Source organism: Cebus imitator, unplaced genomic scaffold, assembly GCF_001604975.1.
Source record: "Cebus imitator isolate Cc_AM_T3 unplaced genomic scaffold, Cebus_imitator-1.0 Scaffold216, whole genome shotgun sequence".
NCBI classification, from domain to species: Eukaryota; Metazoa; Chordata; class Mammalia; order Primates; family Cebidae; genus Cebus; species Cebus imitator.
The window spans coordinates 1,732,285-1,751,648 of record NW_016107531.1 but is presented as its reverse complement, the minus strand read 5'-3'; the positions used below and the strand labels follow the sequence as shown (position 1 = coordinate 1,751,648).

Below are 19,364 nucleotides of genomic sequence, written 5' to 3'. Positions count from 1 at the left end.
GATTCCATGAGATAATTAAGCCAAGTGCCTGAAGGGCCATTGTATGTAATGAATGTACCATCTCAGGAGAGTTGAAAAAGAGTCACTAACATCATTTTCTGTGCTCTGTGGCTTAGATAAGAAACCTAGATGAAACGGGCTGTAGCCCCTGTTGTTAGACTCTTTTTTTTTTCTGTTGTTGGATGCATTCGCTGTTCATTGTTTTTTTATTGCTTACTAATATTCTATTGTATAAATGTACCACACCTTGTCTGTCTATTCTGCCATTTGACATTTGGGTTTCCAGATTGAGGCTATTATTTCTTTTTTTTTAATTTTTAACTTTTGAGTTCAAGGGTACTGTGCAGGATGTGCAGGTTTGTTACATAGGTAAGTGTGTGTCATGGGGTTTTGTTGTTTCTAATTTTAATTCAAATTCCTGTAGTGTTTCTCTCAGTTGTATAATGAGGGCTGTTAGTTTGAGACAGATATTACTAAGCTTCTAAGTTCTTTTTCTCTTTTTTAAAAAATCTCAAAATTTTTTTGCTAATTACCATTTCAGTATTTTTTGAGAGGATCATATCACTTTTTATCTTTGAATTATCAATATGCTGCTTTGACTTTTTTTTTTTTTAAAAATAAACTGTGATAGTGTATTGAAGGGGAGGTAGTACTGTTTTTTACACATCAGTTTTCCAGGAGTGGTAATAAATGTTTTAAATTTTTGTTTTGTTTTGTGTAGCCTGGAGCAAGCTTGGAGCAGACACACATTTTTGTACTGGCACATATTCTTAGACGACCAATTATAGTTTATGGAGTAAAATACTACAAGAGTTTCCGGGGAGAAACTTTAGGATATACTCGGTTTCAAGGTAAGCCATTATTCAGGAGCATTTTACAAGTCTTCTAATGTTGGCAGCCACATGGTAAGTATTAACTGGTGAGCAGGATCAGAGTGGCTCAGATGCCAGGAAGGAGCAGTAGACGGGAATGTAAACAAGGGCAGTGAGGGAGGGAGCAGCTCTTTCTTCCTGTGACTGTTGGGATTTTCTTCCCTCTTTTTCTAGGTGTTTATCTGCCTTTGTTGTGGGAACAGAGTTTTTGTTGGAAAAGTCCGATTGCTCTGGGGTATACAAGGGGCCACTTCTCTGCTTTGGTTGCCATGGAAAATGATGGTTATGGCAACCGAGGTGCTGGTGCTAATCTGAATACTGATGATGATGTCACCATCACATTTTTGCCTCTGGTTGACAGTGAAAGGAAGCTACTCCATGTGCACTTTCTTTCTGCTCAGGAGGTAAGCAGCATGTTTCTAGTACCTTGTACCAGAAACAGCCTGAAGTGTCTTTCAGGTGTGGTTTTACCTGCACTACCACTTAATTTCTGAATGTTATTGTAGAAATTTCTGAAGATTTCAGCTGTACTTTTTACCTTTTCAAAACTGCTGTATGGGGAGACATCAAGGAACTCCCTCAGGTGGTGATGGGTGTTAAGAAAAAGTAAAGATGAGGGAATGAGAAGTGAGTTTTTATCTCAAAGCAGAGTTCTAAGAATTGCAAGTCCAGTTTAAAAGGGTCAAGCAACAGGGAAAGAGTGTAGGGGCCAGGGGATGGAGGAAGAAGAGGTCAGAGATGATAAGGTTGGGGTGGAGTTCATCGAAGGCCTTTTAAAGCTTTGGGTTTTACTCTGGATAATGTGGCAAGCCAATGGTCAGTTTACCCAGAAAAGGAACTTGGGGCTTTCGTGCAGTGGCAGGAGCAGGAATACCAGGTAAAGCTATTGTACATGCAGGGGAGTGAAAGGGTGTAGACCAGATGGGAGGTGGTGAGAATGTACAAAACAACGCTCTTTCAGAAAGCCAGCATTCTTATAAAAGTATTGGTCTTTTATTTCATATACTAGTAATTATTATAAAACGTTTATAATCACAACATAAAGAAAAAAAGTTCATAGACCATAACTTGTATAATTTCACCCTGTACATAATTGACTGAGTAAACTTACCTTGTCATGTGTTTGAAGCTGTAGCTTGCCAGGATCAGTTTACTAGGACATTTGCTTTTTGTTATTTTATCAAATAAATTACCCTCTAGTGTGCTCTTTAGTATTTTCTGAAAATTTTCCCATTGATGTCGTTTTAAATGTAACCAGAGCAAACTGGACTTTAATCATAAAATTTCTAAGAGTCAGAAACTGTGTGAAAACTTGATTGCTTTGGCCTTTTCATTATTAGTTAGCATACCATGTGACATTCCTACCAAGTCTCTGATCTGTTGTATGATTTTCCTTTTGTGTTCATATTCCTCCAAAAGCTAGGTAACGAGGAACAGCAAGAAAAACTGCTCAGGGAGTGGCTGGACTGCTGTGTGACAGAGGGGGGAGTTCTGGTTGCCATGCAAAAGAGCTCTCGGCGGCGAAATCATCCCCTGGTTACTCAGATGGTAGAAAAATGGCTTGACCGCTACCGACAGATCCGGCCCTGTACATCCCTGTCTGATGGAGAGGAAGATGAGGATGATGAAGATGAATGAATTAAAAANCACCCAGGATGGAGTGCAGTGGTGCAGTCTCAGCTCACTGCAACCTCCCGGGCTCAAGCGATTCTCCTGCCTCAGCCTCCTGAGTAGCTGGGACTACAGGCACCTGCCACCACCTGGCTAATATTTGTAGTTTTAGTACAGATGGGGTTTCACCATATTGGCCACGCTGGTCTCAAACTCCTGACCTTGTGATCGGCCTGCCTCAGTCTCCCAGAGTGCTGAGATTACAGGCGTGAGCCACCGCGCCCGGCTACTTCTTCGATTGTTAACATTAGCTGATTCCTATATTTTTTAGCCAAACCTGTTAAGTTTGGGGATTTTTTCCCCCATCACTTTTTGTGCCCCGGTATAAATTATTTGCCATAAGAGTTATGTATTCTTTAAAAGCCTGAGAGAACTCACTGGGAAAACCTTGTGGCCCTGGAACCTTTGGGTTAACTTTTTTTGTTTCTTACAGGGTTTTTAGCATACTCATCAGATATAGAAAAGTTTCAGTCAAAAATAGAAGGCAGTGCAAAGACAAAGTCAGAGCCTGAACCTTCCTATGCAGCATGTACTTCCAGAAATTTCATTTTGTATTCCCAGAAGTGGTCAGGATGACTCTGCAGCACATGAGGATCAACACCAGGAAAGATTGAATTGTGCTGAGAAACATGAATTGCAGTGAGAAAAGTGAGCAACAAGTTAGAGATTGCAGAAAACCAAAGTAATAAATTAAGGGACAAGCTAAAATTTTCTTCAGAAACTCAACAAAAACAAAGGAAGATGAATGTGATGAATTGTTTCTGGGAGATGTCATGTATTTGTGTCACAGGAATTCTAAAAAGGAAGTGTGGGCAGATGTGAGAAAATGTTTGTAATAAGGACAAAAGCAGATTATGAAACCACAGCTATAGTACGAGCTCAATTGAGAGCAGCTGTGTGTGCCTGTGTGTGCCCCTGCACCTGTGACTGTGGGCCTAGCCACTGTCCTGGACATGGATGTGCTCTGTGGCTGAGGGTCCAGGCTCCAGAGGCCACAGGCCTGGGTTTAATCCTGGCTCTCACATTGAACACATATGAGTATTTGAGCAAATTGCTGAATATCTCCAGCTATGCCTCTATTTCTTCATCTGTAAAATGGGGCAATAATAGTACCTATCTCATAGGAGTGTGGTGAGAATTCAGGGAGCAATGGATAAATGTATGTAAAATGATTGACATTGTGCCTGACACAAAAGTCCTCAGTAAATGTTATTGTTTTTGTTATCATTATTATCAACCAAAATGTAAACTTTAGTTTTCTCTGAGTGTTAAGGCTAATAGATGATTTAAATTTTCTTCACTGGAGGCTAGGTCTAGTGGCATCTGCCTGTAGTTCCCGCTACTCAGAGGCTTAGGCAGGAGGATTGCTTAAGCCCAGGAGTTAAAGGCCAGCCTAAGCAATATAAGACCCTATTGGCTGGGTGTGGTGGCTCATACTTGTAATCCTAGCACTTTGGGAGTCTGAGGCGGGTGGATCACTTGAGGTCAAGAGTTCAAGACCAGCCTAGCCAACATAGTGAAACCCTGTCTCTACTAAAAATACAAAAATTAGCTGGACATGGTGGTGGGCACCTGTAATCCCAGCTACTCGAGAAGCTGAGGCAGAAGAATCGCTTGAACGCTGGAGGTGGAGGTTGCAGTGAACTGAGATCACACCACTGCACTCCAGCCTGGGCAACAGAGAGAGACTTTGTCTCAAAAAAAAAGAAAAAAAAAAAATTCACATTAAAAAAAAAGTTCTTCATTGGGCTTTCTGTATTGTCCAGGTTTTCTATAATGAACATGTATTAGGTCCCTAATTAAAAAAGCAGTGTTTTTTGTTTGTTCGTTTGTTTGTTTTTAATCTAATGATGTATTTGGAAAAAATCATTTCCCAAGAATATGGAGAAAGAGAATTGAACATAGTTCCCAGTGTAAGAGTGGAATGAATATGTGGCCCTGTGGGCCTAGCACCGGCTTGTTAATCTTGTGAGCAGAGCTGCTGGCAGCTGCTCTCAGCCTGCTAATCGGGTTCTTTCTCTGTCACGTGGATGGGAGACGGTTCACAGGGTTGCAGTTGTCTGCTGCTCTGCGTTGACAGCTGGTTCTAATTGTGCATAGCTACATAGTACTAGGGCTGGAGAGGGAAGGTTTTGGGAAATTTGCATCATCTTCCTGACCCTAAGTCTACATGTTTTCCAAGCAGATGGTAGTTTGAGGATTTGATGAAACAGTAGTGACTGTAAATGAGTTGTTATTCTATAGAAACTAATATGACCTGAAAGCTGAGAAAGATGAATTGCTTCTGCTTATTCAGTGAGTACATACATGCATATACTGACTTTATGGGAGGCATCGTTTGTCCACAGTCATCCTTTCCCCCTTTGTGGTTTGTCTAGCCAGGGGTTCTGGGGCCTTTGGGAGGCCTTCATGTTCATTTCTTCCAGGGCCCACCTTGCCTCCTCCCTTTCTCCTCACATAACGGCTCTAGCAGGTATTTATTTCAAATTACCAAAGTGAGTTGCTCTCACATAAGAAAATGCAAATATCCCATGCAGTTACCAAACTTGATTCTAGTACAGTAGAAGATGCTTGAAGGGTTTGGTGCTCTCTGCCATGCTCTCCCTCATGGCATCAGAGCAATACAGCCTACCAGACACTCCATGTGAGGGTCTGGGGAGCCACGTCTACTCAGTCCCTACATTGCTTTCCCATCCCACACAGAAAAAAAAAAAATTCCACTCTTTACCTTCCCTTAAGGCTGGGACCTAGCCTTCCACCCCTGTCCTCTCTCACTGTTTCTTCTCCCATTCCTCCCCAGGCTCCTTCTGCTCCCCATGGGTCACCTTGCTGTTCTCAGGTATCCCATGGTGTTCCTGACTCAGGGTCTTTACCCATGTACTTCCTTCTGCCTTGGGACCTTCCTCCCCTAGATACCTGCAGAGTGTGCCCCCTCACCTCATTCCTGTCTCTACTCTGTGCCAGCTTATCAGACAGGCCTGCTGAGACATCCCCTCCAAATATTCCCTACCTTCATCCTCATTCATGCTTTTTCACGGGTTTTATCATCATCTGACTTACTAAGATTTCTTTACAATCTCTCTCCTCCTATAGAAGGTAAGCACCATGAAAGTAAGAGCATGTTTGTTTGTTCACTGCTGCATTTCCTAAAACATACTTTAATTTTGGTGAATAAATGAATGTAGATGTACTTTATAAACTGCCAATCACTGTTGTCTCTTCCTTTTTCTCTTCCTTCCTCCTTTATCCTTTCTTATCAACCCTTTCCTTTCTTCCAACACCATCATCATCATCATCATCATCATCATCATCATCACCATCACCACCACCACCACCACCACCACCATCATCATCCAAGAAAGAACTAAAGATACCTCAGTCCACTGGCAACTCCCAGAAGGCTTAGACCTAGGCAGTGTCTATTAGGACTGCAACCTTGGGAAATAAAGCAGGAAAGTCCAGTTGTCCTTTTCGGCCTTGAATTGTGGTAATTTATGTTCCTGTCTGACTCACCGTGGAACCTTTTCAGCATAGTCCTGCACTCAGATGGCTCTCCATTCTTCCTTTCCCATTTTCCCTTCATCCCTTCATTCCTCCTCCTCCCTCTTTTTCTTCAGTTTTTCTTCTTTCCTCGATTCCTTTCTCTTTTTGTGTTTTTCTCCTTCCTGTTTTTCTTTCCTGTTTTTCTGCAGTTGGTCTTGTTCCAGGAAGGGTTTTGGACAGTGAGTTCCCCTCCAGCCATGAGCTTTTCTGACTCCCTCAGTGCTAATACTCCCTCCCTCTGCTACCAGGGGACTTGTGTGCATTTGATTCAAGCCTTAACAGCTCTCCCATAGGACAAGTGTGTTTCCCTAAGGTCCAGTTGGTCATGATTTTCACATGATTACTCCATCAAAAAGTATAGAAGTTGGGCTGGGCGCGGTGGCTCACGTCTATAATCCCTGCACTTTGGGACGTCAAGATGGGTAGATTATCTGAGGTCAGAATTCGGAGACCAGCCTGGCAAACATGGAGAAACCCTGTCTCAACTAAAAATACAAAAATTAGCCAGACATGGTGATGGGCACCTGTGATCCTAACACCTTGGGAAGCTGAGGCAGGAGAATTACTTGAACCTGGGAGGCAGAGGCTGTAGTATACTGAGATCGTACCATTGCACTCCAGCCTGGGTGACAGAGCAAGACTCTGTCTCAAAAATAAATAAATACAGAAGCACCTAGTGGTCATGTGAAAACTGCTTGTTATTTATAAATGTTGACACTGATAGACTATAAGCAGGTTATAACTTTATAAAAATTTGGCATATCTGAGTATTTACTTCAAAATTTAATTTTTATAAGACTTACAATGTGTAATATGTCACCTACTAATTTTTTTTCAAAGTAATCTTGTACATGATAATCAAATAATACAGGAGAGCGTAGGAAGAAAATCCTTGACCTTAGTCCCCTCCCCAAAGGTAAACTTTTTAAACTGTTTTTCCTACTGGTTACTTTTGGAATTTCATTTAGCACATCAAAGCCAAAACTTCTTGTTTAACCAGCTTTGTATGGTATCTTGTCACTGCTCACTTCCTATCCTTTCCCTCCAGTTCTCTGCTGCCCACCTTCCGTTGATTACACTTTTACATTGCTACAACCAGACTCATCACAGTTTTCCTTAGGTGGACTCTTAAAGTTGAAAACCATCAAACAACACTTACTATTATAGCTACATAACTGTTATGCATAGTCAAGCCAAGCACTGTGCCAGAATTGTGCTTCATTCCCTAGTAACCCTGGGCTATTCAAAAGAGAATATGCCTCCTAAAACCTATAGATTTTGTTTTCTTTTAATCCACTGATTGCTTGATACTGGGTATATATTACATTTTGATTTCTGTTATATTTGTTATTGCTTTTATTTTTCCCCAGAGGCTTTCCTCCAGGAGCCCTTGTCCTACTCCAATTTCAACTAGTTGTTCTTTAGTCTTTTGCACAGCTGTTATTATAGGACCTCCTTTGCAATTTTCTATGATTGGACTCTTTCCATTTTTTCCCTTAGTCATATTTATTGAGCTTTAATTACATCCAATGAAAATCACCTGTTTTAGTGAACAGTTTGGCGATTTTGAAAAAATTAGTGTTCTCATGTGGAAACCTTGTCTGTCAACCCCAAAAGTTCTCTGTGCCCCCTTGTAGCCAGTTTGCCTCCTGTTCCCTGTCCTTGGCAACCAGGGATCTAATTTCTGCCTCTGTCATGTTTACTTTTTCCAGAATGCCATGTAAATAATATCATAATACTTTCTTGTGTGATTCCTTTCACTTAGTATAAAACTTTTTACATTCATGTACACTGATGTATGTGTCATTACATCGTTCTGGTTTTTATTGCTGAGTAGTATTGGATTATATTGACGTACCATGATTTGTTCATCCTCTCACCAGTTGGTGGAAATCCGGGTTGTTTCTAGTCTGGGGAAATAAGAGGATGAAGTTGCCGTAAACATGCACGTACAGCTTTTGTGTGGACATATGTTTGTATTGTGTAAATACCTACCCAGTGGGATTGCTGGGCCTACCAGTGGGATTGCTGGGCTGGTTAAGTGTGTGCCTAACTTGATGGGAAACTGCCCACCTGCTTTCCTAAATGGCTGTTCTGATCTTCCACAGCACCTGGTATTGTCAGTTGTGTGGCTTTTTGCTATCATCTAACTATATGTGGTGTCCATTGTAGTTTAGTTTACATTTCCCTACTGACTAATGACGTAGAGCATGTGTTCACTTGTGTTCCCCTGTGTTTACTTGCCATCCATGCATCCTCCTGGTAAAGTGTCTGAACGAATCTTTTATTCACTTTTTTTTTTTTTTTTTGAAACAGTCTTCATTCTGTCATCCAGGCTGAAGTGTAGTGGTATGATCACAGCACACTGCAGTCTTGAACTCCTGGGCTCAAGTGATCCCCTTGCCTCAGCTTCCTGAGTAGCTGGGACTACAGGCAAGCCCCACCATGCCTGGCTAAGCGGTTTTTGTTTGTTTGTTTTCTAATTTTCTGTAGAGACAGGGTTACACTATATTGCCCAGGCTGGTTTCAAACTCTTGGGCTCCAGCAGTCCTCCTGCCTCTGCCTCCCAAAGTGCTGGGATTACAGACATAGTACCCTTTAAAAAACATTGGTGTATTAGTCAGGGTTCTCTAGAGAAATGGAACTAATAGGAGATATATATACACACACACATATATATGTACATATATATGTACATATATATCTTCTATTATATAGATAGATAGATATAGATATACAGGGGAGTTTATTAAGTATTAACTCACAAGGTCCCACAACAGGCTCTCTGCAAGCTGAGGAGCAAGCTGAAAGCCAATCTGAGTTCCAAAACTGAAGAACTTGAAGTCCGATGTTTGAGGACATTAAGCATCCAGCATGAGAGAAAGATGTAGGCTGGGAGGCTAGGCCAGTCTAGTCTTTTCATGTTTTTCTTCCTGCTTTATATTCTGGCTGAATTGGCAGCTGATTAGATGGTGCCCACCCAGATTAAGGAGTGAGTCTGCCGTTCCCAGCCCCCTGACTCAAATGTTAATCTCCTTTGGCAACACCCTCACAGACACACTTAGAATCAATACTTTTGTATCCTTCAATCCAGTCAATATTGACTCTCAATATTAGCCATCACAATTGGGTGGTTGTTGACTTCTTATTGTTGAGTTGTAACCGTTCTTTGTATTTTACATACAGATCTCTTTTTTATCTTATCAGATATTTGTTTTACAAAATCTTTTTTCAGTCTGTTGCATTTCATTTTCTTAACAGTATCTAAGTACATTAGAGGGTTTTTTCTAAGTTTTTGTCTTTTTCTTCTAAAGTCATTGTCCTTTATTACCTTGGTTTTCCTTCCATTCTGTTGACTTAACTCATACGCCTGGTGGCTTGTAGGTGTTGTGATTTTTTTTCCCCTGGCTTTTCTCCTGGGGGGAGTCTGCCTGGGAGAGCCAAGTGGCCTGGGCAAGACACAGCAGGTTGCTGAAACTGTAGGATGACAGGGTGGGGACTGGTGTGCAGGGTGCAGTTTTCCAACTGTCAGCAAAAGGAGGTGACTTTTATTCTGGGGGGTTCCAGCATGGAAGCCTTTAATTCTCCCATACCAAGTTTTGCCTGGGGGGTGGATGCTAGTAGGTAGCAGGTGGGGGTGCTGGCTGAGACAGTGTCCACTACACTGACCTTTCATTTGCCCTCCGTTCATTGTTCCTTAATGACTCTAAGTGAGGAGCCCTCAGAAAGCCTGACTTCATCACCTCTGTAGCCCCTTTCTGGCATAGTCTTGCTTGAGACTTTCTGTTTTCATTTAATCAAAAACTGTGCTGATCTCCAGCAGTGTATTGAAATCTCTCATTTGATGAGGGTAGTGCCCTCCACTCTGTTCTCGTTCCTAGTTTAGGTTTATCTTTTACTTCTGTGCTTTGTCAGAGGGGTCTTGGGAGTGATGTTAGGCAAATGTTTATGTCAGGTGTCATTTGAACATGTCACCCATTTTGAAATTAATATGGCACAAGTTGTAGTGGTTTTGGATTTGTCACAGACACAGATGATGGAATCAGCTTCTCCCTTTTAAAACCTATTTTTAATCATAGACTAACTTTATTGTTCTCCCATATATTTGATTAATGGTCTCATTAAGGGTTATAGAAAAAAGATGATATTTGATTGTATTTACAGTGAAATATATACAAATACAAGCATTCGTATTTTGTTAATAACTATTAGGAACTGCTGAAACTGCAGATTTTACCGAGGGGAGAATTAGTGATACTGGATGTGACCTTCCCACCCACCAGTGAATGAATGGGGGTTCCCTGAAAGAGATCAGATGAGTATTCTCCCCAGTTAGCGTATCCATAAACTATGGTGCATTTGCTACTTAAAAGAACCAAGAAGCTTCTTTGCTTCCCTTAGCCTGCTTTGTAGCCTCAGATTTTTCTGAGTTCTGACTTTTCTGACACCTAGAGCGTGGGCTCCGGAATCAGACTGAGATTTGAATCCCAGTTCCAGCACTTACTAGCCATGTGACCTTAGATGTGTGGCAATCGCTCTGAGCCTCATAGTCTCATCCATCAAGTAGAGATTACACTGGTACCTGTTTCATCATCTTGTTTGTGGATTCATTAAAGTTATGATATGTAAGGCCTTTAGCCCAGAGTCTAGCAGGCCATTTTAACACTGAGTAAACACTGATTCTATATATCCCTAAGTCTCTGCTCCTGGGAGAACTCCCTATGTATCTGTGGACATTTTAACTCTGGATCCTACTATCTGTTTTATCTTTTAAGCCCTGCCTGTGTTGCCAGAGCCACTGTGCCCCCATTCTGGCTGTGGCAGCCTGATTCCTGGGGCTGGCCTTGACTCAGGTGTGGTGCTCTAAGAAGCCTACCTAGAATCTGCTTTGGTTTATTCCTTCCTGTCACCCAGTTTTCCTCTAGGCTGGGAGCCTGCTGGAGCCCTGGCTGAGGCCTGCAGTTCTGTTCTGGCTGTGGTGAGGATGGGCTCCCACCACTTCTACCATCCACTACCTGTGTGGTCTGGGCAGATTAATTCACCTGCCTCTTACACATTTTTCATTTAGAAATTGGAGGTCAGAGCAATCATATCCACTGTGCGGATGAAATGAGATGGTCTCTGTGGAGTGTGTAGCACAGTTTCTAGCACAACCTAGGTGTTCAGTAAATCTTGCTGGTGCTTCCCTCTGGCTGGGCTTTGGCCCTCATCCTGGCACCATTGGAGTCCTAGTGTCCAGGGACTGCTCTCCTGTGTGCCTCCTCCATCTGATTCCAGGGTCATTCCTGGCCTGAATTTTTAGCGCCTGCTCCCATGCTCAGCCCTGCCTTTCTCTGTGAGCATTACTTAATTTAATGCAATGTACCAGACATTTTTTTCTAAGCACTTTGCAAATATCGGCCCATTTAATTCCTACAACTACCTTACAAAGGAGTTGTTATTATTAATGCCATTTTTCAGATGCAGAAAGCCAGGCACTGACAGTTTTAAGTGACTTGTCCCGGGTCACACAGCCAGGGAGTTATGTTCCTTGTAAGTCCTTAGCTATTATACACTGTGACCTCTCTTTTTGTGACCCTTGTGTCGTCAGAGCTCACTCCTGAGACCAGAGCCAGCCCCTCTCCTGGATCTCAGGTGGGTAGCTTTCATGGAACTCTGCCACTCCTGCTTGGGCCTCGAGACCCCCGACTTCCACACGAGGAAGGTGTGGACATCATGTACCTTTGCTACTGCCACAGCAGTCAGTCCCCCAAGGAGAACTATAGGTAGAGAAGAATATAGACTTCCTTGTGGGTGACAAGGCATGGAAGTCCCTGAAGGACATGCCAGCCACTCTCTGTTATTTGCCCATCTCCTTAGCCCATTCTTAACTCTGTCACAAGAGTCTAGGCCCTGAATGCCTTACTCTTCAGTCAGTCCCCACTCTGGTCAGGTCCCCAAAACTGGCACCATCTCCCCGGCTGCCTTACTAGGTCACCTACCTCCTAGGGTGTTTTAGAATTCCTTTGACTAAGTGTGTAATTGTCCCACCAGTTCTTGTGAAGATTATTTATAAGCAAATCTGGCAGGTCTTTCCTGTTTTTTTTTTTTTCCCCCTGCCAGAGGGTGGGATGGGAAGAATGGGAGAAACATGGAGGGAGGAGGAAGAAAATAGCCACTGAGCACAGTGGTAATGTGCTGTTGGCTGGTGCCAGCCTGGTGGTGGTCCTGAGGTCTGTTGTAGTGATTTGTCCTTGAGAAAGTGTGTCTTCCATGTGGACGGGTTTGATGAATGTGATTTGGAGAAGAGTGTAGTGAGAGGCACATATGAAAGGGCCATGTGCTGACATCAGCTTCCTATGGCCTGATGGCCTAGATGCCATGGGGGTCTTCAGAGAGGGTTTGTCACTCCCCAGGTCTCCTCCCCCACAGAGGACTTGTCACTCCCCAGGTCTCCTCCCCAGGAGACCCACTCCCCAGGTCTCCTCTCCCAAGGCCTTACCTCATGGACTCCAGACACAGTCAGGGTTGGGCCTTTCTCAGTCAACCTGAAGGCATCTGACTCCCAGACCCCTAAGCACAAAGCTGGTAGCTAATGAAGTGAGCCTCATGGTGGTGTGGCCAAGAGCAGCTTTGAAGGGGCAGCTGAAACCAGTATGGATTCTTGCTTTCACCTAGGAATGCTTCCAGGTGGGGGTATTAAGACAAAGTTGTTTTTGCACAGTTAGGGATTATTTTCACAATGTCTTTGTGATAAATATCCTCCTTTGTCAGAGTGAATGTCTAAATGAATCTCATGTTGTTATGCGTTTTTTATTTAAGGCAGCTGGTCAGATACCCTTTTGTTTCTGGGCCTACTGATTTTAAGTTGTCTGTGGGATGGGATATGAAAGAAGGTATGGCCAGGAGGTACCTGGCTATCCTGAATGGGAGCTCAGGAGAGAAACTTGGGCTGGACACAGACATGTAGTTGAAGCCACAACAGTCAGCATATGTGATCTTCTAGGGAGAAATATAGAAGAGTGTAGAAGATAACCTTGGACAAGTTGAGGTGGAGATTGTGTCAGAAAAGAAAAGAGCAGCCAGAAAATAAGACTGAGAGTGAGGACCCTGAGAGGTGGGGAGAAAACAGGAGAACACAGTGTCCAAAGGCAAGATAGAAGGCAACAAATATGGCGGGACCAAGAGTGACTGGTGAAGGGGTGCCAGTCCTAGTTGGGAAGTTGTCATGGGGGAAGAAACAGTTACAGGGGAGCAGGGAGCAGGAAAGGCAGGTAGGAGAGGAGAGCAAGTTTAAGACGTTCTGTGGGGGAGAGGAATGAGCATGAGCTGGGGGGGACAGGGGTCTGGGAAAGGCATCTTTTATTTTTGTTATTAATATTAATGGGAGAAGCTTATGCACATTAAAATGCTACAAGCAAGGAGAAATTGGAGAGGAAGAGGTGAAGATACAGGGGTGACAGAGGGCATCAGAGTGTGATCTCTGAGAAGGCAGAGGGGTGGGATGGGGCCAGGAAGAGAGTGAAAGAGGCCCCTTTTTCATTAAAGTCAGAAGGAGGGAGAGGATGTAAGGACATTTAAGTTTGGTGGCAGGAAGTTTTATTCTTATAGCATCTGTTTTTCCCTGATGAGCCTGAGAAACACCCTGGTGACAGGAGGAAGGTCTCAGAAGCACCTGGTAAAGGACTGCACAAGTCTTAGTCCCCTTACATCCAGTCGAGATCAGCCCCTAAGTCAGGGCTAGGGACTGCCTGGACAAGATGTGGGCCTCAGTGCCCATGGGAAGGTTTGTGCAATAGCTGCTTGGGCAGCTAAGCAGCTCACCATGGACCCAGAGCTACCAGGGCCTTACTGGCCTCATCCCAAACCCTTGCCTCCTTTCTAGAATCAGTCTGTCTCCTCTGGTCAATTTTAACTAAATCATATTCAAATAGGTTCCACAGCATGGACCTTTTTTAGACATTAGTGACTGGGAAAGTTTTGTTCTGTTACTTCACATTTTCCTAAACCCACTTAACACAGATGGAATCTCTTGTAATCCTGTAAGGCCAAACACAGAAGAGGAACTGCACCAAAGAGGCCAGGCCCAGGACTTGTTTTAGTACAGATAGAATGGTCTTATTTTTTCTGATGCTGAATTTGGGAGGTCTTGACACTGAGGGCTCATGCCTCATTCATTCAACAGAGGCTGCTTGAGCATCTGCTGGCAGCCAGGCTCTGTCACCTCCCTTGTCAGGCTCTGCCTCCTTCAGTCTCCATCACAATTCTGTGGAGTTAGTTACAGCATCTTCATATTTAGTAGTGAAGGAAATGATGCCAAGAGAGGTGATTTGTCAGGAGTTTCCCAGGAAGTAAGTGACATGGACTGGGATTCAGAGCAAGGTCTTTTGGCTCAAAATCCTTTGCTCCTTCCATTTTATCAAAGTACCTCTCAAATATAATGTTTTACTCTGCTGATGTTTTAATTTTAAATGTTATATGCGGGGGATGATCCAAGATGGCCGAATAGGAACAGCTCAGGATTGCAGCTCCCAGTGAAAACACAGAGGGTGAGTGATCACCACATTTCAAAGCAAATTTTTACTGCCCACAGACCAGGAGATTTCTGGGTGGAAACGTGCCATGAGTCTCCAGTGCAGCTGTTTCAGCCAGCGCAGTGGGTCACCACACAAAAACTCACACAAATCTGGGTGCCATTTCAACTGGCGACTGGAATGCCTGGGAGACAGAGTCGCCCATTCAACTGAAAAAAAAAAAGGTGGGGGGGGTGCTGAAATAGGGAGGAAGGTGACCTGGCTCGGCTGGTCCGACCCCCACAAAGAACAGCAATCTGAAACACCCTGGATTGAGTTTCACAGCAAGCACAGCTGGACTTGGGTCCAGCTCTGTGGGGGGAAGGGTGTCCGCCATTACTGAGGCAGTCCACCACTACCGAGGCAGTCTGCCATTACCGAGGCAGTCCACCATTACTGTGGCAGTCCGCCATTACTGAGGCAATCCACCATTACTGAGGCAGTCTGCCATTACAGAGACAATCTGCCATTATTGAGGCAGACCGCCATTACTGAGGCAGTTCTAACTGTACCCCCGTTAACAAAACTGCAAGGAAGTTCACACAGCAGCTGGACAGAGCCCACAGCAGCTCAGCAATGCCTCTGCTGGCAGATTGTTATGAGGCTACCTCCTTGCTGGGCAGGACATCTCTGAAAAAAGGCAGCAGAATGACAGGAACTTAAAAATAAAGCCCCACCTTTCCCAGCATAGAGCACCTGGGAAAAAAAGGCAGTTATGAGTTCCACTGCAGCAGACTTAAATGTACCTGCCTAGCAGCTCTGAACAGAACAACAGAGCTCACAGCTCAGCACTTGAGCTCCTATAAGGGACAGACTGTCTCCTCAAGCAGCTCCCCAAACCCCTGTATAACCAAAGAGACACCAGATAAAGGAGAGCTCAGGCTGACATCTGGCAGGTATCCTTCTGGGACAAAGATAACAGAAGAAGAAACTGGCAGCAACTGTTACTGTTCGGCAGCCACCACAGGTGATCCCCAGGCAAGCAGGGTCTGGAGTGGACCTCCAGCAGTCCTGCAGCAGGGAGGCCTGCCGTTAGAAGGAAAACTAAGAAACAGAAAGAAATAACTTCATCAGCAACAAAAAGGACGTCCACTCAGAGACCCCATCTGAAAGTCACCAACCACAAAGACCACAGGTAGATAAATCCACAAAGATAGGAATAAACCAGCGCAAAAAGGATAAAAATACCCAAAACAGAATGCCTCTCCTCCTCCAAGGGATCACAACTCCTCACCAGCAGGGGAACAAGGCTGGATGAAGAATGAGTCTGATGAATTGACAGAAACAGGCCTCAGAAGGTGGTAATAACAAACTTCTCTGAGCTAAAAGATCATGTTCTAACCCAATGCAAGGAAACTAAGAACATTGAAAAAAGGTTTGACAAAATGCTAATGAGAATAAACAGCTTAGAGAAGAGTATAAATGACCTGATGGAGCTGAAAAACAACACGAGAACTTCGTGAAGCATACACAAGTTTCAGTAGCCGAATCGATTGAGCAGAAGAAAGGCTATCAGACGTCGAAGATCAACTCAATGAAATAAAATGAGAAGGCAAGATTAGAGAAAAAAGGAAAAAGAAACGAACAAAGCCTCCAAGAAATACGGGATTGTGGAAAGACCTAATCCACATTTGATAGATGCGCCTGAATGTGACAGAGAGAATGAATCCAAGTTGGAAAACACTCTTCAGGATATTATCCAGGAGAACTTCCCCAACCTAGCAAGGCAGGCCAACATTCAAGTCCAGGAAATGCAGAGAACACCATAAAGATATTCCTCAAGAAGAGCAACCGCAAGGCGCATAATCGTCAGATTCACCAGGGTTGAAATGAAGGAAAAAATGCAAAGGGCAGCCAGAGAGAAAGGTCGGGTTATGCACAAAGGGTAACTCACAGCGGATCTCTCAGCAGAAACTCATCACAGACTCATAGCGGATATCTCGGCAGAAACCCTACAAGCCAGAAGAGAGTGAGGGCCAATATTCAACATCCTTAAAGAAAAGAACTTTCAACCCAGAATTTCATATCCAGCCAATCTAAGCTTCATAAGCAAAGGAGAAATAAAATGCTTTATGAACAAGCAGTTGCTGAGAGATTTTGTCACCACCAGGTCTGCCTTACAAGGGCTCCTGAAAGAAGCACTAAACATAGAAAGGAACAACTAGTACCAGCCACTCCAAAAACTTACCAAATGGTAGAGAGTATTGAAACAATTAAGAAACTATGTCAACTAACAGGCAAAACAACCAGCTAGCATCAAAATGGCAGGATCAAATTCACATATAACAATATTAACCTTAAATGTAAATGGGCTAAATGCCCCAATCAAAAGACACAGACTGACAAATTTGATAAAAAGTCAAAACCCATCAGTGTGCTGTATCCAGCAAACCCATCTCATATGCAAGGATGCACATAGGTTCAAAATAAAGGGAGGGAGGAAGAACTACCAAGCAAATAGAGAGAAAAAAAAAATCAAGAGTTGCAATCCTAGTCTCTGATAAAATAGACTTTAAACCAACAAAGATCAAAAGAGACAAAAAAGGGTATTACATAATGGTAAAAGGATCAATGCAACAAGAAGAGCTAATGATCCTAAATATATACTCACCCAATACAGGAGCACCCAGATACGTAAAGCAAGGTCTTAGTGACCTACAAAGAGAGTTAGACTCCCACACAATAATAGTGGGAGACTTTAACACTCCACTGTCATTATTAGACAGATCGACGAGACAGAAAATTAACAAGGATATCCAGGACTTGAGCTCAGACCTGGACCAAGCAAACCTAATAGAAATCTACAGAACTCTCCACCCCCAATCCACAAAATATACATTCTTCTCAGCACAACATCACACCTACTCTAAAATTGACCACATAATTGGAAGTAAACCACTCCTCGGCAAATGCAAAGGAATGGAAATCATAACAAACAGACTCTCAGACCACAGTGCAATCAAATTAGAACTCAGAATTCAGAAACTAAGAAACGCACAACTTCATGGAAACTGAATAACTGACACTTGAATGTTGGCTGGATAAACAGTGAACTGAAGGCAGAAATAAAGATGTTCTTCTAAACCAGCAAGAATAAAGGCACAACGTACCAGAATCTCTGGGATGCATTTAAAGCAGTGTCTAGAGGAAAATTTATAGCAATAAATTCCCACATGAAAAGCAAGGAAAGATCTAAAATCAACACCCTATTGTCAAAATTAAAAGAGCTAGAGGAGCAAAAATAAAAAAAAAAAAACTCAAAGTCTAGCAGAAGACAAGAAATAACTAAAATCAGAGCAGAACTGAAGGAGATAGACACACACAAAAAAAACCCTTCAAAAAATCAGTAAATCCAGGAGCTGGTTTTTTGAAAAGATCAACAAAATAGACAGACCCCTTGCCCAATTAATAAAAAAGAAAAGAGAGAATAATTAAATAGATGCAATAAAAGACGATAAAGGGGATATCACCACAGATTCCACAGAAATACAAACCACCATCAGAGATTACTACAAATAACTCTATGCACATAAACCAGTAAACCTGGAAGACATGGATACATTCCTGGACATTTACACCCTCCCATGCCTAAACCAGAAAGAAGTCAAAACCCTGAATAGACCCATAACAAGAGCTGAAGTTGAGGCAGCAGTTAATAGCTTACCAACCAAAACAAGCCCAGGTCCAGATGGGTTCACAACTGAATTCTACCAGACATGCAAAGAGGAGCTGGTACCACTCCTTCTGAAACTATTCCAAACAATCCCAAAAGAGGGAATCCTCCCCAGATCATTTTATGAGAACAACATCATCCTGATACCAAAACCCAGCAGAGACTCAACAAGAAAAGAAGACTTCAGGCCAATATCCATGATGTACATAGATGTAAAAATCTTCAATAATATACTGGCAAACAGATTGCAACAGCACATCAAAAAGCTTATCCACCATGATCAAGTAGGCCTCATCCGAGGGATGCAAGGTTGGTTCAACATATGCAAGTCTATAAATGTAATTCACCATATAAACAGAACCAAAGACAAATACCATATGATTTTCTCAATAGATGCAAGAAGACCTTCAACAAAATTCAACAGCCCTTTATGCTAAAAACTCTCAATAAACTAGGTATCAATGGAACGTATCTCAAAATAATAAAAGCTATTTATGACAAACCCACAGTCAGTATCATACTGAATGAGTAAAAACTGGAAGCATTCCCTTTGAAATCTCGTACTAGACAAGGATGCCCTCTCTCACCACTCCTATTCAATATAGTGTTGGAAGTTCTAGCCAGAGAAGTCAGGCAAGAAGAAGAAATAAAGGGTATTCAGTTAGGAAAGAAGGAAGTCAAATTGTCTCTATTTGCAGATGACATGATTGTATCTTTAGAAGACCCCATTGTCTCAGCCCAAAATCTCCTGAAACTGATAAGCAACTTCAGCAAAGTCTCAGGGTACAAAATCAACGTGCAGAAATCACAAGCATTTCTATACACCAATAGCAGACTTAGAGCCAAATCAAGAACGAACTGCCAATCACAATTGCTACAAAGAGAATAAAATACCTAGGAATACAACTAACAAGGAACGTAAAGGACCTCTTCAAGGAGAACTACAAAGCACTGCTCAATGAAATAAGAGAGGACACAAACAGATGAAAAAACATTCCATGCTCATGGTTAGGAAGAATCAATATTGTGAAAATGACCTTACTGTCCAAAGTA

At 42.8% G+C, this 19,364-nt stretch overlaps 2 protein-coding genes across 11 annotated transcripts in view; both read left to right on the top strand.

Annotated features, from left to right (window-relative positions):
* RALGPS1 (Ral GEF with PH domain and SH3 binding motif 1) overlaps positions 1-19,364 on the top strand; it is a 379,879-nt gene that overhangs the window by 146,746 nt on the left and 213,769 nt on the right. The window lies entirely within an intron of this gene.
* Positions 701-2,518, top strand: LOC108318222 (ubiquitin thioesterase ZRANB1-like). The gene is made up of 3 exons (XM_017549123.2): positions 701-851; positions 1,047-1,276; positions 2,292-2,518. The coding sequence occupies exons 2-3, from the start codon at positions 1,142-1,144 to the stop codon at positions 2,508-2,510; spliced, it is 354 nt and encodes a 117-aa protein (XP_017404612.1). The 5' UTR covers positions 701-851; positions 1,047-1,141; the 3' UTR covers positions 2,511-2,518.